Genomic DNA, 17636 nt, shown 5'->3' with positions numbered 1-17636 from the left:
ACACACACACACACACACACACACACACACACACACACCTTGCGTGCGTTTCTCCTGTTGATGATCTGGACCCTTTCCTCTCCCGTCAGGCTGTTGACATCAATCTTGTTGGGGTTTCTGCAGCGGTGCCTCTTCTGTTTGGGCCGACCGTCCTGGAACTGGAACTGCATTTGCATCTTATTTACCCCCTGGACACAAAATGGAAAATTACACATGTTGAAAAAAATGGCTAACTGAAGGTAAATTCTGCCAAAATTGACTTTTCGGTTGTTATTCTGCAAAAGTAGCCATTTTCCTAAACTTCAGCTAGTTTTTCTTCTAGAGTTTCTTCTTGAGTTTTAGAAATTAGCTCTCAGAGGAAAATAGAATCTATTGCAGCTATTGCATCATCAAACAGTGTTCCCATGGTTGAACTTTTTGACAGACATGTTCTGTACCTGCATTAAACATTTACATACATTTCCTTTTTTCTAGAGGTATAATATATGTATAATATATGTACTGTCCATAAGATTATCTCAGGCAATGAAGATCTTCGATTTAATTTGATAATTTTCTTTGATCCTGAGAACTGAACCCCTGACATAACAAAAACAAATCTTGGAAAACTTCTTCAAGTGTCTACTTATGCAGAATAACAACCTTAAATTCTTTTTTTGTGGAATTCCCCAGTAATACTCCAGAAAATTTGCACCGCAGCACTATGTTTTCACAGACAGGGCAGGTAAATCTGAGGGGGAAGAGGAGTGGGAGGAGGACAGAAGGGAAATGGACTCACGGGGATGAAAGCCCCTGTGTCGGCCACAAAGCCCGGGTGCTCTTTCAGCCACTCGTCCAGATCTTTCCTCCTGGGAGCGTCGTCTCCAGCAAGCCGGGTGCCATCTTTGAGGTTGATGACGGGGACCCTGCTCTCCGTGTCCATGGGGCTCTGACTCGGGCCCTGGCTGTAGCCTGCTGCCGTAGCCACAGGCATGCCCACCTGGCCAATGCCACCCCACCCTGGGGGCACCTGGAGATGCACGGGCGCAGACCAGTGAGGAAAAAGGGTATTCACTGAGAGTTTGTTGTAATCCAAGGGGACTGTGGTGTACATATAATTTTGGGCATCTATGCTATCCATCGCATTGATTTGACTATACAAACTATACAAATAATCAGAAACAACAAACCTACTTTGAATCTCAAGCTGTGTGCTTTTTCTGATTTCTGGGTACCATGAACCTATCTTGAGGTGCATATTCTACTGAAATGACAGCACTATAGTGCCTTGTTGTATGACAGGTAAGATGGGGTACATGAGGGTTGAGTTGGAGAAAAAAGTTGCCACCAAACCAAAAAAAAAAGTTAAAGGTGACATCATTGCTTACGTGATCTGGCACAGCTGGGGCTCTGTTTCTGTTCATGAAGAGCAGGTCCATCCCCTCCACGTTCTTCCTCCTCCCCCTCCGCCTCTTCACCACTGGCTGGCCATCCAGCACTCCGTTCAGCCTCATCTGACCAGCCAGACCTGGGGAGACTGCAGAAGAACCAGCCCGTTAGCTGTAAATAACTGCACCATAAATACATCTCATTTACAGACAAAGTATGAATCTTGAAGATACAGTCTAGGATTTATCTTACTATCTAAATTTTGGGCATACTCATTTTTTGACTTTTTAGGACTTTCTTAACCTGTCATTGCTGTTGGTCCTTGTATGAAAAGCTCTGACAATATATTTCAGACTGAGGAAAATGCAGAAATTCCATCTGATAAATGACGTGTAAATGAAGCCGGTAGTAGGGCGACAGTAATGTAGCTATGGTTTTCATACTGTAATTATGAACTGGGTCTTTCAACCAGTTATATCATTCTAAAGCTAAAGCTCCCACTTTAAAGTCGAACCATCTTCAAAATGTTGCTTTGCTGCCATCTAGTGGTAGCAAAGGAAAACAGGGATGGCCTACCACGACACAAATGCACAAGTCTTCATAGACCTATTGTAAGTGAACGCACCATGCTGGAAGCTGCCCTGTGGCTTGGTGATGTCAGCCAGGCCGGTGTCTGAGGCACTCTGCAGCTCATGAAGCCGGGCCAAGTACTGCTGCTGGGCCTGGGGGCCCTCCTCCGACTCCAGGGGCCTCTTCAGAGGGAGACCCTGCTTCTGGAAGGTCAGCTTCAGACCTCCCTCCTGCTACTCACACACAGACACGCAAGGGGTCAGCCAGGTGCAGGAATAAGGGTATTTACAATAGAACCAAAGGTCAAAAATACAAAATTAAAAAAGGGGCAGAGTTTAGTTGTTTTAAACTTTTTGATGCCTTCTCAGACTTTAAGTCCAAAGTTGAGTGTATAAGTAAGCAGCCAGGATGACAAAGAAAATAAGAGTCATCATCATAGTTCCAATTCTGTATATTGGTTGGTTTGTTGAATTATTTTATCAAATACAAAATCAATCAGAAAGGATTTTTTATGATAAAAGGAAAACAGTATTCAGGTATTTTCTTGTTAGTAGTACTGGGCGGACACACAGTGGGTAGTGGCTAGTAGGGCAGTGGGAGTGTAGTGGGAAGCCATGTCAAGGGAATATCAGCATATTCATCATGTTATCACATTTTATGGGTAACATGCCGTAATAATCAGTGGAGCCATGATGGCGGAAATTGTACGATTTAGGGAAAAGATCATTGTCACCAAATAGCTGCAGCAATACAAAAGAATTAAATTTATCAAAGCAAGTGACAAGCCCGCCAAGTTAATAGCCATGCTACCCACAGGCACATCAGGGAACACCCACAGCCAAAGGCTCCATTTCAATCAGATTAGAAGCAAGACCCCTTCAATCCAGAAAGGCTTCAAACTGAACCTTCTTATTATATTCTCATGAGTGAGTGATTTCTGCTCATGTAATCACAGCCTCAGAGCCCAATTCAAATTGAGTGTGTGGGAAAAAGAGAGGAAGGCTGCTATTAAATTAATCTCTCCTCCTGCCAGGCAGTCAAAACCACTAATCATACCCAAAGGAAAGGAAAAAACAAGAGAGCAACATGCTGAACACCGCAACTAACACCGGTCATGGTAGCAGAAGCGGTAGGGTCCTACGATTGGGGCGGGGTGGAGGGGTGGGGGGGGTGGGGAGGAGAAACGAAAAATCAACATACATCGTTGAGTTTGACTGAGAACTCCTTGTTTTCTGCAACATGCTTCTTCACCTTTGACCCCTGCGGCGAAGCAGAGGGGTCCTCGCACAGGCTGTTGGCGTTGTCCAGCAGCTTGGTGGTGTAGAAGGAGGCCACCGCCCCGCCAGGCTCGTAGGCCCGCCGCGTCCCGGGCCACTTCCCCTTCAGCACCGCCTGGCAGATGCTGTCCAGGCGGTTGATCATTACGCGGTCCTACGCAACGGCAGAACAGGAGATCAGAACAAACTCAAACGTTTGCATCAGTGGCATTTTAGATTTTTGTCTCTTTTTTTTTCTCCCCCAAGATGATTTTTAACACATTTTTGCTTCATTAAATAGTGTACTGTAGAGAAAGACAGGAACAATTAAGGAGAGAGAGAGGGGATAACATGTGACGAGAGTTATGAGCTGAATTCGAAACCACAGTGCTGTGGGTACATGGTTTTCGTGTACATTCTTTTTCATGACTTCTATCATGTGCAATGTAAATAATAAGGCAATTATTTGATACCATCTACATTCAAATATTCCCTTTTTTGTTGAATACCTGTTTTGGTTAGCTACAGCTATCACCTGAGACTTATGTAACAGGAAATATTACTCGGGTTGTTATTCAAAGCACCTAATGTAGATCTAACATCAGCCAAGCCTGGTGTTTTCCAAAACGTCTCCAATTACATTTGACCAGACTCATTTTGTTTAATGACTTCTATAATGGTCTCAGTGGTTGGATGCTTTCATGCCTTTCTGTCATTATGCGTCAATGAGGGCGATCAGGTTGCATGTGTGTCGTTCACCTTTGGCCAGTAGGATGCAGCCAGCATGTACCCTCCCTGGAAGGGATGTGAGGAGTTGGTGATGCCGTTCTCGGCCACGTGGCTGTCCTGCGTTTCATCCTGTGTAGTGCTCAGAGACGCCACGCTGTCCTCGTCGAAGCCCTTCACACTTGCCACTGCAGGCACTGACAACCAGACAAGATGCACAAAATCCAGAGACAAACATTAGCAACAAGCCGGATGCCTTTCAGTGTGTAGTAGAATACTTTCATCTTAGATTAATTTCTAGAGTGTGCACACGGCATCTACAACATATGCATAATACGTGAACTGATCATGACAGTCACTGCTGGCACTGGAAATTACACAGGAAACACAATGCTGCCCTACAAAGCCAAGGGCAGTAACTGTGAGTAGAAAAACGTTTGGAGAGTAGAAAAGTAGAAAAGTTTGTTTCCTGCACTGCACATATGTGTTTTGATAATGCTAACATTGAAGAACAGTTTTTGACAAATAGATGTAAAAAGTGATTTACTGACAGAGCAACAGGAGGTAAGACATCAGGGACACTCACCTTTCTTCTTCCCTTCCTCTCCCTCGCTCTCGCTGTCTTCAGACGAAGACGATGATGAGGAGGACGATGACGAAGAGCCGGAGGAGCAAGACGATGATGAGGAGGAGGAGCTGGACCCGGAGTGTGAAGAGGAAGATGATGACGATGACGATGAGGAAGAGGAGCGCGATGAAGAGCTTGAGGAGGAGCCATCTGAGTCCGACTCTGAGCCGCGCTTGGCCTCCCTGCGGCCCCTCTTGCTGGCCTTCTTGGGTTTCCTCTCTGAGGAGTTGGGCGTGAGGGGCTTGGTGCGTGCCGCCACCATCCGCTTCTCGCTCTCCCCCTTCTCAGGAACTGGCTTTTCCTCTACACCCGTAGGAGTAGCCGGCGCTGGAGGAGGGCTCCAACTCTCCCCCTGCTTCTCCTTGCTCTCCTCTCCCTCTGAGGCTGGCTCCTCTTTGGGCACAATCCCAGAGGGCTCTGTGTCCCTCTGGGCGGGTGTAGGCAGTGGAGACCCAGTCAGCACCGAGCTGGTGGCCTGGTACTGAGAGTGTATGAGCGGCGTGGGTGTGCGGGACTGTTGCTGCGCAGTTTTTGTTTGGCTGTAGTTGCGCTGGGCAGCCATGAAGCTGAGCTCAGGGTCTCGGAGGATATGGTAGTCTGTGCGACTGACGCCGTGCTTGGCGGCGCCGATGAGCAGGTCGCGGTCGTGGGTGCCGGGCTCCCACCAGACGGGAAGGTCAGAGCCCATCTGGCACAGCGGCAGGCGCTCGTACAGCAACGTGTGGCGAAGGACCTGCTCCCTCACCTGGCGAAGCAGCTCTACTCTGTAGAGGGTACGAGACGCTCGCTCCTCTGTGATGGGCTGGATAGACAGAGACGGATCCACCGCAGAGTCTAGAGCAAAAGACAGAAAGAAAAGGAAGCAGGCACGAGAGAAAGTATGAGAAACAAATTAAAAGCTGCACTACAGGTAGGCTACAAGCCATAGATCTGTTTGTGTCTGGAGTTAAAGCATCACACTGTTTACCTTTCCACAAATGATTAACCTTATCAGCCTCCCTACCTCAGAATACTGCTGAGCCAGCTTGTTTACCAAGGAGCTGCCTACCTCTCTCCAGAATAATAGCATTCACAGCCAGGAATGAGTGCAGTGAAAAATGCCTAAAGCATTGTTAATGACATCAACTTGAGACGAGTGTATGTGTGAGAGACAGAGTATTTTACTCTGTGACTGTATATCAATGCGCAATGAAAGTAAACATGACAGCAGCACATTTCTAAACACATTTCAAAGACACCAGCTATCATATTAGCGTCATAATATAAACACGCTATTATTTAAAATAAGCAGCATATTAGAAGTAAGCTAACATTCTAAGCACTAAAATCTAACTCTGTTAGTAAAAGGAAACAGAAAACAGAAAAGCATATTGTGATAACTTTTACAAAGTTATTAGCAAAATGTTGAGGTTGTCTCCAGTGTGGAGGGTCTTCAATAAAAATGTAGGGTTTGTCTGCACATGTGTGTGTATGTGTATGTGTGTGTGCACACGCATGTAGACCTCTGACCTCCTTCTTTGGGTGGCAGACGACACACCCTTCGGCACATGGCGGTGAAAGACCACAGGTACTTCTGCAGGCTCTCGTCAGTCTTCTTGTGAAGCCGAGCCATGGCCCTGAACTTGGTCCAGTCGAAACGGCCGAGGCTTGGGTCAAAAACCACACCGAAAGTGGAGACGACCCGGTAGAAGTCGGCCTCCTCTCGCCTGGTCCATCTGTGGAGAGTGGAACAGATATAGGGGTCAGCAAGTCATCTGAATCTGTGCTGAGGAATGGTTGTAGAGTATACATTTTTTTGGTATAGGAAGAGACAAGTAAGCTCTGCTAAGTTTAAGTATGCCATGATATGTTGGCGGGTTGGTTAAGATGCCTGCATATTTGTTGAAGCTTTGAATCCCATTACAGACAGTATGGTGGTTGAGCGGGTGAGCCAAAAATGTATTTTCAGACACTGCATGATATATTTTCTTCCCCAGAATTATTAATTGGAATTAGATCCATTTAATCCTCAACCAATCGTCCATCTGATCTGCGGTCTCACCTCTGCTGGCGTTCAATCTTGGCAGCCATCTTGGGGTTGAGGGTGTCGTTGAGGGTGGGGGGCAGTGGGCAGAGCGGTGCGGCCAGCATCATGGGCTGCTGGGACTGAGTCTGGGCCTGGGTCTGGGTCTGGTGGATGTGCAGGATCTGCCGGCTCTTGGTGAAGCGCTGGGAGGCCGTGATCAGACGCCTCAGCCTGGCTGTCAGCACAGAGGGAGAGGGCCAGTAGGAAGTGTCGCCTTCCATCGCTGGAGCCGCGTCTGGATGAGAGTAAATATACAGTACATACGGCATTCAAATATGTGAAAATAACAGAACATTTACAGGGTTCCTACACATTTCTGCTAATTCAAATCCTTGACTTTTCCGTAACTATTGCATGACAAATAACAGAACTACTATGACCAAGATTTGTCAGTGTCTATGTTCAACTGTTAGAATTTGATGTTGAAATGGCAAATATGAAGAACTTGGCTTATTAGAATTTTCAGGGAATGTTATTTTAGTTAATATTACTGCAAATGTAACCAAGCTTGCAGCCAAGCTTGACATTATACACTTGACTAGGTAAGCAAAAGATTATAAACAACTTTCTGTGGAATTTCTGAACAAGTTTTGGGTCATTTTACTTGGCTAGGTGCCATGTGTATGATGCTTTGATGAAGGCTTATATGCTGCAACACGTTAGCCTGATGTTAATAATTAATTATTAATAAAATATGGTATAAATAAGGTAAAGTCTTGTCCCATTTTGTTAACAGGCATACGTGTAATTTTCTATAACTTTTTCAGGCCTCAATAAACATCTCTCAAATTCCATGACTTGTCCGACTTTCCATGTCTGCGGGAAGCCTGTATTTAAATTCATGATAATGATGATAATCCCCTGTGGATTACAGGAGTCTAATACTGACCTCCAGCGTTGTCAGTCACTACCAAGTCTCCAGGAGAAGAGGCGTCATCCTGCACAAGAGACAATGTGTGTTTATGGAAGGACAAGGCCAATACATTGTACTAAACAAACAAGATGAGTGTCAGACTGTGATGGATCCTATAGCAAATCACAATCTAGCCCAAATATTTGTACCCATAAACAGGGATTCATTTACTAACTCAGTCAGACAGAGGACTTGGAAGGCAATGTGCCCCTCCATGTCCTACAGCCTTACCTCCATATCGTCCTTCAGCAAGGCTGGGGCAGGCTTGTATTCTGGGTCGTCCACATCCCTGCACACACAGATAACAAGTGCCACTCAGTAGAGGCCAAACAGAGTGACTGGCAGTGCAATACACCCACTCACTTTCAACAACTGCCTCACACAGGAAAGTGCTCTGTGTTTGCTAAGTGCAATTGAAAAAATCTGGCTGATTGTGAATAAGGAAGGAAACATTATTGAACGGGTTACTTCCTTTACAAGCAGGATGCCTTACCTAATAACTGCCAGGGTTATGAATGTTATGAAAAATTACAACAAACTATATATTGCATAGCAGAAATGGTTAGCCATGGTGTATGTCAGACCTAAATCAAATAGTTAACTTTTAGTACAAAAAAACCCCCAAATGGCTTGTGCATTTACGTTTCAGATGTGTGGGTTTTGCCACCTAGGACAATATTATGAGTACCAGAAAGTTAAGAGAACCACAGAATTTGAAAATCAACTTTGTATAATTTTTTGTGGTCAACAACTTTTTGAAACCATTTGTAAACACCCCCAAGCAGGATAAAACAAGTGCCAAAAATGATCTGCAACTACTGTTTGCCAGGACTGCTGTGATGTACCCACCCATCCATGAAATCATTGGCTCTCTGTTCGGCAGCGATGGCCTTCTCATCCGGCCGTCCCACACGCTCTAGGAAGCACAGGGCAGGATCTGCACGGATAGTGTTGTACTTCTCATAACCTGTAAGGGCACGGGAGGATAAGCAAACACCAAAGTCGGTAAAGGATAATGCATGGAAACTCTTAGATATGGAACATATGCACAAGCTGGTGGTTTCCCACAACCACTTCATATCTATGGAACACCAGTATGCCACAGAGAGCTATGATAAAATTAAATTAAAAAAAAATAATAATAATAAAATAAAATGCCTAATTTGAAAAATGTGACACCAAAATTATTGGTATCAGAAAATTAGAATAAGTGATGGTACTTTTTATAATAGCTGGTGACATCATCTACCCTTTAGAGTTACTGAATGATTAACTTTGGGTAATGACTTTTCCCCCTAAAATGGACATATTGTAAAGCGATCTGCAATATAATTTATTCTTATATAATTTGTTATACGAAGCCAGTCACAGTAGGAGTAGGGGTGACTCACCATGCTTGTAGATGCCCAGCAGCAGACACTTGTCAGAGATGGCATCCCACCACAGGGCTGGTAGCTCCGAATGGTCCGGCTCTGGCACCCAGATCTTGATCTCACTGAGGAGGAGGAGGAGATGTGGTCAGAGGAGGAACATCTATAGACTTCATAAAGCACTGAGATCCTAGGGTTGTAAACCCAGTTTAGGTTTACACCCAGCTTCTCTGATAGAGCATGTTATATGATGTGAGAGTGGTGATTCACTAGACAACATTTGGGACAATGTAGTAAACCTATTCAAATGTTTCCTGGTAAGATTTGTGGTTACAGCAGCAGATTTCAATCCTGGTCCTCGGGACCCAGAACCCTGCTGGTTTTAATTCAAGCCATCAAATCAGGAACTATGTTACACCTGGGATGCCAGGGAAATGCAATTATTTACCAGGTAGGACAGAAAACCAGTAGCATTCTGGATCCCGAGGACCAGGATTGAGAAACACTACAGTTACAGCAGCAATACTGAGCCAACTCCTGGGACCCCGTTGGCCAAAAACTGGCCCTGTGTGCCGCTGCCTTGGGAGAATGCACTGAGGATAGGACACAACCAGGACACTTAAAGCCTCAATGTTTCAATTCCTTCTGGTGTTCTCATGAGAACAAAAACTGAACACAACGATTTGTAGGCATAACAAAACATTAATACTAAATTAATGTTATCCAGTAGCAATATAATGTAGGGAATGGGGGAACAACAGGTCCATCTTTGGCCAGCAGGTGGTGCTCTACAGCTGTCCTATTCCTTTGGCCAATCAGCTGTTTCTTCCTTCAACAGGTTGCTACCATATGTGCCCATGCTCACCGTTTCAAACATTTTCTTTACATATGAGACAAATGAGAATGAGTGGCTTTGCAAGAAAAACCTATCAGGCAGCTATTTCACCTTGACATGTAAATTGTATCTATGTGTTATGTCTATACTGTTGTATTTGAGTTTCTGGGGGAAAACCACAAATAAATCCATCCAATCGTCTAGGTTTATCAACTAGATGAATCCAGCTATTCTGTTTTCTAAGCTGTTCAGAAATCCTACAATTATATTAGCTAGAGTGATATGTTGATGTGGTCTACTGTCTATCGTGTGTCTTGCGTTACTATGTTAGCTGTTGAAATGTCTCCTTGCACCAATGCCACCAATTCCTGTAGATTTATTGTATTTGTTGCACAAAGTGATTCCAAGTCTCCCGTGATCAAGTTGTAGAAAACTCCTCACAATGATACAGGCTATGGGGAAAAAAAGGCTTTGTATTCTTTTCTCAGGCACTCATGTTCAAGGTGAAGTAGTTTGTGTGCAGAGGAGTAGGTCAAAGTTCAGCTCACCTGGAGTCCACGCCGTCTAGTACCTGCTGGGACTGGCTTCCTATCACCTCTTGTTTCAGGTAGTAGAGCATTCTGACCCGGAGCAGCACCCTGCACAGAGAAAACCCACTGGTCACAACAAAGCCCCGGCCACGCACAAACGCTGAGCGAGCAGAACGCGTGCTTTCACACACACGCACACCCACACACACACGCACGCACACACACACACACTCTTTCCCACACATACACCGCAACATGTGTTGACCACAATGCAACAATGCACAAAAGTGAATGAGTGACACTAATTCAGCGTCAGTGCTAAATGCATAAAATGGTTTACACACCAGGCCTGTACTGTACAGTGCCACCATTTCACTACCATACACTCCTAAACATACACTTCGCTGCTGAGATTGTTAAAGGAGTACCTGTGCAACATGCATGAGAATTTCTTTCCTGTGGTTCTAACTTTTTCAGATAAGGATGTGCTCCTTCGAAAAAACGGCATTATAAAGTCGGGCTGCATGAATGTGGCTAAAATGGTAGGCCTGATAATTGATGAGCTGAGGAACAAAATCATTTTAATGCCCTTTTTTACATCTTATATCAACATCTTGATTATTTTCAACAGCAGCATACATTCCAAATGATATTGAGCATTACCGATTATTATTTGTGGACTAACTAAAGTGTAAACTAACTAAAAACTACTAAAGTGTACGATTATACATCATTAGATGTGCAGCCCCACCACAGAGCAAAGCACGCTGTACATAACAGCTCATCACAATAGGCCGATGTACAGTATGCCTGATCAGTTGCCTCGATGATAACTGAATCACTGAAGGCTACACGAATGTATAGACCTCACAGGGAGTCGGAAGCAGTTGAAAAGCGAGGCTCTGTGGAGCGAGTGAGCACAGAAGAGTCTCTCTCCAGTGATCTAGTGGTCGTGCCCTGGCAGGAGATGAAGGCTGTGAAGTCTCGGCTGACGAGGTAGAGAGAGGCTGACTCACAGGGGAGACATTAGCTCTGTGACGCATGATCACACATCATAGCCAGCAGACTTTGAGGAGAGGCAGAATGAAGTGGTGGGAGCTGTGGTGCGCCTTGAGATTCTGCTTAATGTAGCAGATGTTCTACAGTGAACGCAAAATTATGTCTAATTCCACCATGTGATGTCCGCTGTTGGAAAAATGTGATGCTGATGTTTTATGGATTGCTGGCATGGAAGCAAAACTCAGTATTGAGTACTGTGTTGATGTTATGGCTATCGTAAGATTTTTCTTTATAGACTAGTTACATCTCAGAGGATGTAATTCTCGAACATGAGGTAACAATGTTTTATCCAAATGGACTAATATCGCTTTTTGGAACCAAACATTTTAAATATCACACTTCGTTAAAACATAATCACAACACAAAGGATCAGATTATTTCTTTAAATTAATGTGCATAATCTCAATTATTACAGCTTTTATACAATGGTAACCAATGTTTATGGACTGTCTGAAAAGTTTTCTCCAAGATAGTATACATGTTTAAGAATTAAGAATAAAAAACAGGAGAAAGCAAAAAAAGATGGCCAATTATCTCACTGGATTATTTGTGACTGTTTACTAATACTTGTATTGCATTTATGAACAATCACTGCCTGTGGACTTGTGGCTGGTTCCCTTGGCGAGCCTTCTCTTACAGAGGCTCTTCTCTTTCAACAGCACTGAAAGGGTTGCGGCTCTGAAATATAGGGTACACAGCAGGTATTCCATCTTTCTTATGCTGTAACTCAGCTCAGTATTGTTATAGATGAGCCCAAAATTTTCCCCCGATTCAGTGACATGACCAGGAAAAACTGTAGGGCTCCTAGGTCGGTCTGTCTGTCAGAATGATGGATGTGTGTCGTGACCAGTCTGGACTTGTAGCTCTGGTCCAAGTGCTGAACTGCCTCCCTCTACCCCCCCCACCCCCCCACCCCCGACCGGACCCGCCCAGGAGCAGCTGCTGCTTCCTCTGCCTGTCAGCACGGCCCTTCATCACTCTCTCTCTCCAAGCCACTGTGTGTGTGTGTGTGTGTGTGGTAGGTCTCATACACAAGCTGCAGAGGATGTCGGCACAGTGGATAGGACACATTCTTTCAGAAGCACATAAGCAAGTATGCATGACACGAGAGGCATTCCTCGTGGTTTACACACAGAAAACAATCCATCAGAAACCTACGCCTTCATATTTTCATAACAGGTGCCATCAACAAAATATTTCTGATTAGAGCCCCTACGTTTCCCTTTGAAAATCCCAGTTTTCCAAACCTTAGTAATTAGCCATGACAGATTTATCAATTGCTGTTGCATCCCTTTACTTTACTGTAGGTTAATATTACTGACTGACATAGACAGTCTGTCTGAAGGACAAGCAATTCACAATTCCAGACATTTTCCAACCATTTTTTTGGTCTGCCAGACATTAAAAGCACTGCAAATCGTCAAAATAATTTTCCATGCTTTCCTATACTTTCCAGACCCGTGTAGGCGCTCTGTCCTAAATGCACGGCCCGGTTAAGGAAGCCAGTCCCCCCCCCGCTCACCGCCTCCCCCACCCCGGTCACATTCCAGGCCCATGGAGTGAAAATGCAGAGGTCAGCAAAGCCTGCTGAGTGTGTGTCCCCATTTGGCCGGCGTGTCACATATCGGACAATCCCTGGCTTCAGCACTACTGGGCCAGGAAACAATGGGGAACTTTCTGTGGAAGCTGCAGCGCTGTGTCCAAAGCCCTACAGACACAAGCCCCCCTTTTAAAAAGAGGCAGCCATCATCTATTTGGCTTTATATCTCGACAGCCCATTTTTCGATAGCTCCGACCCCCCCCCCCCCCCATCCGCCCCCCCACACACACACTCCCCCCACCCCAACCGCCCGCCTCCCCTCTCCCCTGTCTGTAAATAAAAGAGATCTATGACGGCCATTAGCTGGGTTGAAATCTCATTAAGATTCGTATCAGTCAGCTGGTCTCGATGTGATGCACGGCCGTTAATGAATCAGTGAACTGTCGGCTCCAATAGAGGTTTTAGTGCCTCCTAATTACTGTTGTGTGGAGGTGCCAGAGTTAAAATTTGTGCCACGTACAATTATAATTTCATACACTTAGGCTTCATTCTATTAAAAATAAAGCGATGAAATCTGTGCTTGAAGCAAATAATGACCACCTGCCAGTTGCTATAATAGGATAAAGGTTTAAACACAGACACAAACACACACACACACACACACACACCCCCACGATGGATACAATGACCTAACAACTTTCAACTATTAACATCATTTTAGGTAGTCAGGGATATTTAACTAATCTATTGTCTAGACACTGTGACTTTCATCAGTACACTCAGGCACTCAGTGGATGAAAGCATCAGCTAAATTCTATACTAAAATATTATATGTAAGATGTAAACAGAGGGCAGCACAGAGCGGAATAAGGAAGTACCCACTTGTTGCAGTGGTGTTTGAGGTGTTTCTTGTAGCCGTCGTCCTGAAGCATGTGCTCAGGATTGTGTTTCCTAAGCCACTCAGCCTTGTGGATGTCAAAAGTGCTGGACTGGGTCTTCATCTTCTTACCCTTCCTGCCCCGCGGGACTGGGGTCGACAAACCTAGTGGTAGAAGGAGAGGTCAAAAGTCATTGTTAGGTGGCGTGGGTCATATGAAATGCAGCTGATAGCTTCGAGCAACAGGTGTGGATAATTTACAGGAAAATCTTAGAAACTTAAAGTCTCTTAGAAAGTTAAAAGTCTCTCTCTTCACAATCTCTCTTTCACTTAATAGCAAAAATCATGTTGAGGTCTGAATCTTGATATCCAAAGTTTTGGTGTTAAATCCTGGTGGACTTAACTCAATTCTGAATAGCAGCCTTCATGCCTGTTTTTATTTATGCCTAAAGTAATAGATCTTCAGATAGGGTTTACCAGTGGTATAAAAATATGTAGTTTGGATGGGATTCTATAAGCAGGGGCCAAATGTACTGAGGAAGGCCAAGGGCTGAAACACGTACGTTGCTGTTGCTGCTGTGCAAATTAAATACATACTACATGAGTACAGACATTTTTCTATAGTCAAATGTATACCCTACTAGGGTGTTGAACTTTTTTTTCCCTGCTTAGTCCCGCCTCTCCATGTGTATCTACCCCATCACCTTTCCATCTACTTCAACACTGTTTGTGACCACATCTGCAGACTCAGAGTCATAGTCAAATAATATTTTGAGATATCCACTGGATCCGTTGTCATGAAGCCCGTTAAAACCAAACTGGCCATTGCAGCCTAGGATTCCTGAGACTCACCCAGGTGATTCTGCAGCTCCTTGGTGCGTCCGTCCTCAGTGGGGGCGATCAGGTCCCACATGAAGCTTTTGATCTTGTCATCTCCACGGTAATGGACCAGGCAGTAGGACAGCAGGGCCCTGCAGATGGACTCCACGTCCCGCTCTGTCAGCTGCTTCTTAAAACGCCCATGGTTGAGAATATCCTTCCAACGGCCCCACCTGGACAACACAGGGGCAGGACGAGGTCAGAAAAAATGGGTTGAGGCCGACAGCAGCACTTCCTCATGTATGCCATTTGGTGGGCACTTTTACTGTTTTTAGCATTAGCAGCTCAATGAACTTGACCATTAATCCATTAAACACTGACAAGGACACAAAGTGCAACTGAAAATGTACATGTTGACAGTCTCGTTTATATACAGTAATGTATATATGTTATTTTGCACACCCTCTTAATGCTGTAATTTCTACTTTTTCTCATACGTTTCATTCATACAAACATGTTCTAGTGTTGAAGTTGTAAGTGGAATGTGTTTCTATGACCCCCATTTGTTATAATGTTATTCATATTCATTTTTTCCTTGCTCTGTCTCATTACAATTTGCTACTGCAACAACCCAGTTTCCCCACAAGGATAATTAAAGTTACATCTTATGTCGTCTATGGGAATTATCAGCACGGTTGAAAGGAGTCTTTGACCAATCACATAGCTTGGCTTAAATTAGCTGTTATATAATAGTAATGTAATCATCTTACCCGTATACGAGCAGGTTCTTCTCTACTCTGAAGCACTCTGTGCGTCCGTAGCTGTTGAGGCGGTCGTAGGCTCGCCTGAGCTTGGGTTTGGTGTCATCGCTGTCACTCTCGCCCTCTGAAAGCTCTGCCAACTCGTCCTTGGTGGCGCTGAACGGCCTTGTCTGCTTCCTCACACGAGGGGTGTCGATCACCAAACTGTTCTGTAGAGGGAGGGAAAGGAGGACAAACCAACAGGTTCAATAAAGGGCTTTCAGGTGCTCTGGCAGCCATACTGGAGGTCCATCGCTCTTAGCAAGAATGGCTGAGAGTAGCTAACTGCATAAATTCATGACTCAGCCATCTCAACAGTATGGAATGGACATGGTTAATTTCTGTGCTGTTTGACCGGGAACTGATGATTTCACCACTGACACATCTGACCAGTTTGGTGTTTGGATAATGTCAGCTTGTTATTTAGCTATCCACAGCATCTGGCCAGCTAACTATCACTGTGTTGATACATCTAATTTGCACACCAGATTATGCTTCATGGCTAGTAGTACCATGTTAACAATAACATTATGTTGTCTAGATAAATTAGGCCAGCTGGCAGGTTAGCTAACTAATAATGTCAAAACGTTAACTGAGATTTTGCAGATCTCTCTCTTTTGCTTGCCCTAGTTGTACATTTCGCCATTATTTGCACACACCTAATTCTAAAATTAACCAATCAGTTCAACTTAATTTGTGAGTCTTTCATGCTGTTCAGTGTTGCTGTCATATATGTGCCCGCATTCTGCCGATTTAAATTCTGTCTAGTGTATGTCGTAGTGTAAGCCAAATTTCCAATTAGGGACAATATTGAACTGAATTTGAAAATCCACTGTGTAAACAGACATGTAAATAGCTTAAGTTGCTTCTCAGAAAGAATAGACAGCTGCCTTGAACAAATTTTTGAAAAATCACTACATATCTTACGTAACTAAATTATTTTACATAACCCAGGCTACACTACTTGGGCGGCTTTCGTCATAGTGAGGCTACCCAGTAGCATTGGTACTCACTGTAAATTACTGTATGTTTCTGTATGTCAGTACTACTACTACATCAACAACTACTAGAACCTGTACTACTACCACAGCTAGTACAACTACAATTACTGCCACTTCTACAACTACTACTACTACTACCACTCTTACTTCTACTAAAACAATGGACTGTGGAGTACTTACTCTGCCATTGACCATGTCCACATCAATCTCAGCCTTTTTGGCCCACTTGTCCCAGAAGTTGGGGTCATCCAGAGAGATGTCTGTGCGGTTTCCGGACGCCACAAAACTGGCCTGAAAGCAGACATCAGGATCATGTCAAACCATAATCACATTTGCCATTCCCTGTATCCACTTAACGGGACAAGAGCCTCTCCTGGCCGGCAGATCAAAAACAGCCAATGGCTTGTGTGATGTCAAACTACAAGCGTAAGACTGTGTGTGTGCATGTGTGTACAGGGAATTAGCATGCAACAAGGTTTTCAATTAAATCACTTTCTAGACATTATTGATCAAATTATCCAAGGATTAACACAATTTTTAATGTGGCAGAGGGGTTGGTCTAAGTGCCAATTTCTGTTCATGTATCTGTACATTTCTGATTTTCCAAGAGCATCCAAATGTTTCCAAGATATTTTTATTTATTTAAGTAATTCCCCTTCTATCTTCTGTGCCCGGAAAATCAGTCTTTAAATTTCCTGGTTTTCAAGAATGTGCTGGAACCCACTATCACTCTCTGGGGTTATGATTGTGTGTGCGTGTGTGAGTGTGTGTGTGCATATTTGTGTGTATTTTAGCAACCTTAGCAAAGGTAGAGCCCCGTCCCTCAGACTCAATGGTGATGGTCTTTGTCCTGCGCTGGAGGATCTGGTCGATGTCCTCTTCACAGAACTTGGCCCCTTCATCCTCCTCATCCATGATGGCCCCATAGGCGCCCCGCCGCAACAAGTCCTCAATCTCCTTTTTAGACAGCTGCTGCTGCACCGCCTGGAGGGTAAGGAGAGGGGAAAGTGGACAGTTAGATTACATCGCTGGCTAAGAGGGGCATTAAAAACAACAACAACAAAAAAAAGCTTTGATTAGGAGAAGCAGAGTAGCGTAGTAGGGAGCAGGGCAACTGTTCTTTAACCTGAGGACCCAGGTTCAAGCCCCTGTGTCAGCAATCGTGTGCTTGAGCAAGACACTGAAGCCCTACCAGCTGCAGGGATGCTGATCTGTAGCTGACCCTGACCTCTGACCTTCCAGTGGAAGGGGGGCAGGAGAAAAGAGAATTTCTTTATTC

At 44.4% G+C, this 17636-nt stretch overlaps 1 protein-coding gene across 1 annotated transcript in view; it reads right to left on the bottom strand.

Annotated features, from left to right (window-relative positions):
- Positions 1–17636, bottom strand: part of LOC139661260 (chromodomain-helicase-DNA-binding protein 9-like) — a 48138-nt gene that overhangs the window by 5345 nt on the left and 25157 nt on the right. Inside the window, exons 10-28 of the mRNA XM_071539685.1 lie at positions 17156–17341; positions 16538–16648; positions 15327–15526; positions 14590–14789; positions 13743–13902; positions 10280–10369; positions 8918–9021; positions 8376–8493; positions 7758–7815; positions 7503–7551; positions 6590–6848; positions 6058–6263; positions 4507–5382; positions 3954–4117; positions 3139–3369; positions 1994–2171; positions 1368–1516; positions 779–1009; positions 39–188 (exon numbers count right to left, since the gene is read on the bottom strand). Of these exons, the coding sequence (XP_071395786.1) occupies positions 39–188; positions 779–1009; positions 1368–1516; positions 1994–2171; positions 3139–3369; positions 3954–4117; positions 4507–5382; positions 6058–6263; positions 6590–6848; positions 7503–7551; positions 7758–7815; positions 8376–8493; positions 8918–9021; positions 10280–10369; positions 13743–13902; positions 14590–14789; positions 15327–15526; positions 16538–16648; positions 17156–17341 (3720 nt within the window). The remainder of the gene's footprint in view (positions 1–38; positions 189–778; positions 1010–1367; positions 1517–1993; positions 2172–3138; positions 3370–3953; positions 4118–4506; positions 5383–6057; positions 6264–6589; positions 6849–7502; positions 7552–7757; positions 7816–8375; positions 8494–8917; positions 9022–10279; positions 10370–13742; positions 13903–14589; positions 14790–15326; positions 15527–16537; positions 16649–17155; positions 17342–17636) is intronic.

This window comes from Centroberyx affinis, unplaced genomic scaffold (genome assembly GCF_046629955.1).
Source record: "Centroberyx affinis isolate AG114_WGS23_722 - 3 ecotype Tasmania unplaced genomic scaffold, CSIRO-AGI_Caff_v1 ptg003490l_1, whole genome shotgun sequence".
NCBI classification, from domain to species: Eukaryota; Metazoa; Chordata; class Actinopteri; order Beryciformes; family Berycidae; genus Centroberyx; species Centroberyx affinis.
The sequence above is the reverse complement of the archived record's forward strand: the minus strand, read 5'-3'. Positions and strand labels throughout refer to the sequence as shown.